At 40.8% G+C, this 3650-nt stretch overlaps 1 protein-coding gene across 1 annotated transcript; it reads left to right on the top strand.

Moving 5' to 3' along the window:
• The first annotated feature begins 437 nt into the window (after positions 1-437).
• On the top strand, positions 438-1367 carry LOC141049920 (olfactory receptor 10A7-like). Its single transcript, XM_073546761.1, has one exon. The coding sequence runs from the start codon at positions 438-440 to the stop codon at positions 1365-1367; it is 930 nt and encodes a 309-aa protein (XP_073402862.1).
• The last annotated feature ends 2283 nt before the right edge of the window (positions 1368-3650 follow it).

Raw genomic sequence — 3650 nt, 5'->3', positions numbered from 1 at the left:
TGAAAACCCTTCGATAAATGCCTAAAAACATCTTCAGACTATTCCTGGAGCATCTATGGTCAGAGCAGCTACAAAGTATCGTGGCATAGTCTACACACACAAGCATGTTACGGATAGATTGTTGACCACTGAGCTCTGAAGGCGCAAAAGCAGACTTATACAATTGCTAAAAAGTTTTTTTGACTAGACTCTTCGATCATTTGAATCTACTGATCTTCTGACCGCTTCTGCATACTCTTTTCTCATATAAAGAAGATGATAATTATCTTTGGTGAGTCTATTAGCACTAAATGTAATGGAAATTGTTTTCCAATGTACATGGCAAACCCAGGGTCTAATATAAGTCTTCCAATCAATATGAGGAAACATACAAAGGTACTCATTTTAAAAGTCATCATGACTCCAATCTCCTTTAGCTTTAAGAATTTAATTTCACTATGACTACGGAGAATCATACAACAGTTTCGGAATTCTTACTTTTGGGATTCCCTGAAATTAAAGGCTCCACCACAGCTGTTTTATTTTATATCATTCTGGTCATCTACATTATGACTCTTGTAATAAACATTACCATAGTTGTGGTAGTCTCCATCAAGTCTCAGCTCCATTCCCCCATGTACTTCTTCCTTCAGCAACTGTCAATCATTGAGTCTGTGTTCTTGACTGTTATAGTTCCTAATATGCTGCGTGTTATATGGCTGGAAGGAGCCACCATCTCCACTGTAGGATGCATCACCCAGACTTATCTATACTGTGCCATAGGGACCTCAGAATGTCACCTCCTCACAGTCATGGCTTATGACCGGTACTTGGCCATTTGTAACCCTCTCCGTTATAACACCATTATGAATATGAGACTTCAGCATCTATTGGTCATCTATTGCTGGGTTTTTGGTTTCCTATTGACCCAAGTCACTCTTAATTTTCTTTGTCAACTTTATTTCTGTGGGCCGAATGTCATTGATCACTTTTTCTGTGATCTTGTTCCTTTTGTTGAGCTTTCATGCTCTTACAACTTTGCCCTGCAGTTGGAGATCTTAATTGGTGCATTTCCTATAATAATTATTCCCTTTGTCTTAGTTATCATCAGCTATATTCGTGTTTTCATCACAATCTTTAGAATCTCCTCAACAAAAGGCAAAAAGAAAACCTTCTCCACCTGCAGCTCCCACCTCATTGTGGTCACCTTATACTTTGGGACGTTGGTCACAATTTACATGGTTCCACCAAATGGACAAACATTGACTGTCAACAAACTTATTTCCTTTGTGTACATTGTGGTAACTCCATTGTTTAACCCTGTAATTTATTGCTTGAGAAATCGAGAGATAAGAGTCATTATTCAAAAGATATTAATTCATAAGTGAAGTAATTTCCATGTAACTGGGAATTTAGAATAACAAAAAATACATGGACGGAAGCAAAAAATCTGCTTTGAGCTACCTGGTCATCAGTTGTAAATATATATCTTTAATCTGTCTAAAACTGCACCAAGTTAAGCCATACACAATATTAACTGAAATATACGTACATGTTAGTCCAGTCCTGCTCCATCTTCGCATTATTTGCAAAACCATCATCAACACAAAGTTCTATTTTGTTTAGACTTCGTAAAAGGTGTCTAATATATACTTACCTTGTAATGTCTTCACATCCTGTTCTGTCCAGATGTGTCCGGATCCCAGAATTCCAAGCGGCCGAAGTTCACCGACCACCATATTGGGACACCCAAGTAATGGGTGTCTCAATATGGAAACTGCTGGTGGTACCAGCTTCTTGCGCGATATCACCAGCGGAACACCGTCGCACCACACACACACACACTGTATATGCCGTACGCACCACACACACACACACTATATATTCCGTACGCAGCCTCTTGTGCGGTACCACTAGCGGAACACCGTTGCAAACACGTCGGGATCAGCTGGATGATTCACTCACCGCCGCCATCTTTGTACAGGAGGAGCGCATGCACAGTTTTAATGTGACCGCCGCTATCTGTCTGCACAACGATGGCAGCAGTCTGATGTACTGCGCCTGTGGAGAGATAGACAGAGAGCAGACAAGGGGGAGAGCACATGGGGTACACAGGTCAATGAAGAGATAACATGAGAGGAGAAGACAGCAGATACGGGAAAGAGAAAGCTCACAGGGGTGAGAGAGACAGAGCACAGGGGGAGACAGCTCAAACGGGACAGCACGTGAGGAGAGAGCACAGCACAGGAAGGAGAGAGACAGCAGACAAGGGGGATAGCACATGGGGTAGACAGGTCAAAGAAGAGAGCACAGATGGGAGAAATCAGCACATGGGGAAAGAGAGAGTGGATAGGAGGGAGAGCACATGGGGGAGAGATTCTCAATGCTGAAAAGCCTGCCCCCATCGTGACATTACCGCCTTCCAGATGCGATAGCATCCGGCCTCCATCTAGGTATCTTATATACAGGAAGCCCTAAAAGGATAAGGGTCTTTGTTACTGTCTTCTTTTGTGAGTGATTTTGTTTGAATTACCTTAACAAAGAAGGAGCGCGGCTTTACAGTTAGGTTCATATCTTGCTTCTTCCACCAACCTCTAGGTTAGTGACTTGTCGTGGATAACTGGGATAAGCAGGACCCCTCTTACCTTACATACAGCACAATCTCTGTTTTTACATGCATGTTGTTCAGTTTGTAAGAGATATCAACTAAGGTAACTCTGTTCGACTTGTGGAAACTCTAGAAAATTCTCAAGCCCATTGGAGCTAAGAACCTGGTGACATAACTTTGGAATTATGGCCAAAAAGTTGAATCTTAGTCTCATCAGATCATAATACATTTCCCCATATGCTTTTGGCAGACTTGATGTAGGTTTTAGCAAAACATAGCAGTCCTGGATGATTTTCTTTGCAAGGAAAGGCCTCTGTATGAAGATGTATGCTAGATATATGAAGACTACAGGAAATTGTTTTCACATAAAGTACACGACTGCACTTTCTGCTGCTCCTTGAATTTTAGTGAAAGCCTTTTGGGATCAAATTTCTTCTTGTTTTCTCATCAATTTTTGAGGGATGTCCAGATTTAAGTAATGTCACTGTTATGCCAAATTTAAATCACTCCTCGATGATCATCTTCACAGTATTTCATGGTATATCTAATGCCGTGGACGTGACCTGAGTAACAAGTATAATGGAAGTCAATGGGAAACTCGAGCATTTTTTTTGGCCTCCCAAAACCCACCCCGGAGGTCTGAAGGGTCTAAAAATTGCTCAAATCAATGGAAATAGCACTGAAATGGCATGGGGACTCCTGGACTCATATGTCAATCCCAGGTCACTGCTGAGAACAATGTTGTCAGAGTATTACGCCACGTTTACGGACTAACAATAAAACATACAAAACTGAAGATAAAATGGATTTTACTGGAAAAAAATGTTAAGAAATATTATTTCCAGGATAATGACTTGTATAAATGGGAAAAATAAATATGAAAAAATAAACTGCTCCTGCACACCTTGGGCGATCTTCACACATACAGTAGTGTTTTTGCTGCGTTTTTGCACGATTGCATTGCTTTCAATGGTTAAAATAACATTCTACAGAGTGGGCTATTTATATGGATACACCTAAATAAAATGGGAATGGTTGGTGATATAAACTTCCTGTTTGTGGC

Source organism: Dendrobates tinctorius, unplaced genomic scaffold (genome assembly GCF_039654945.1).
Source record: "Dendrobates tinctorius isolate UK_male_01 unplaced genomic scaffold, ASM3965494v1 ptg000151l, whole genome shotgun sequence".
Taxonomy (NCBI): domain Eukaryota; kingdom Metazoa; phylum Chordata; class Amphibia; order Anura; family Dendrobatidae; genus Dendrobates; species Dendrobates tinctorius.
The sequence above is the reverse complement of the archived record's forward strand: the minus strand, read 5'-3'. Positions and strand labels throughout refer to the sequence as shown.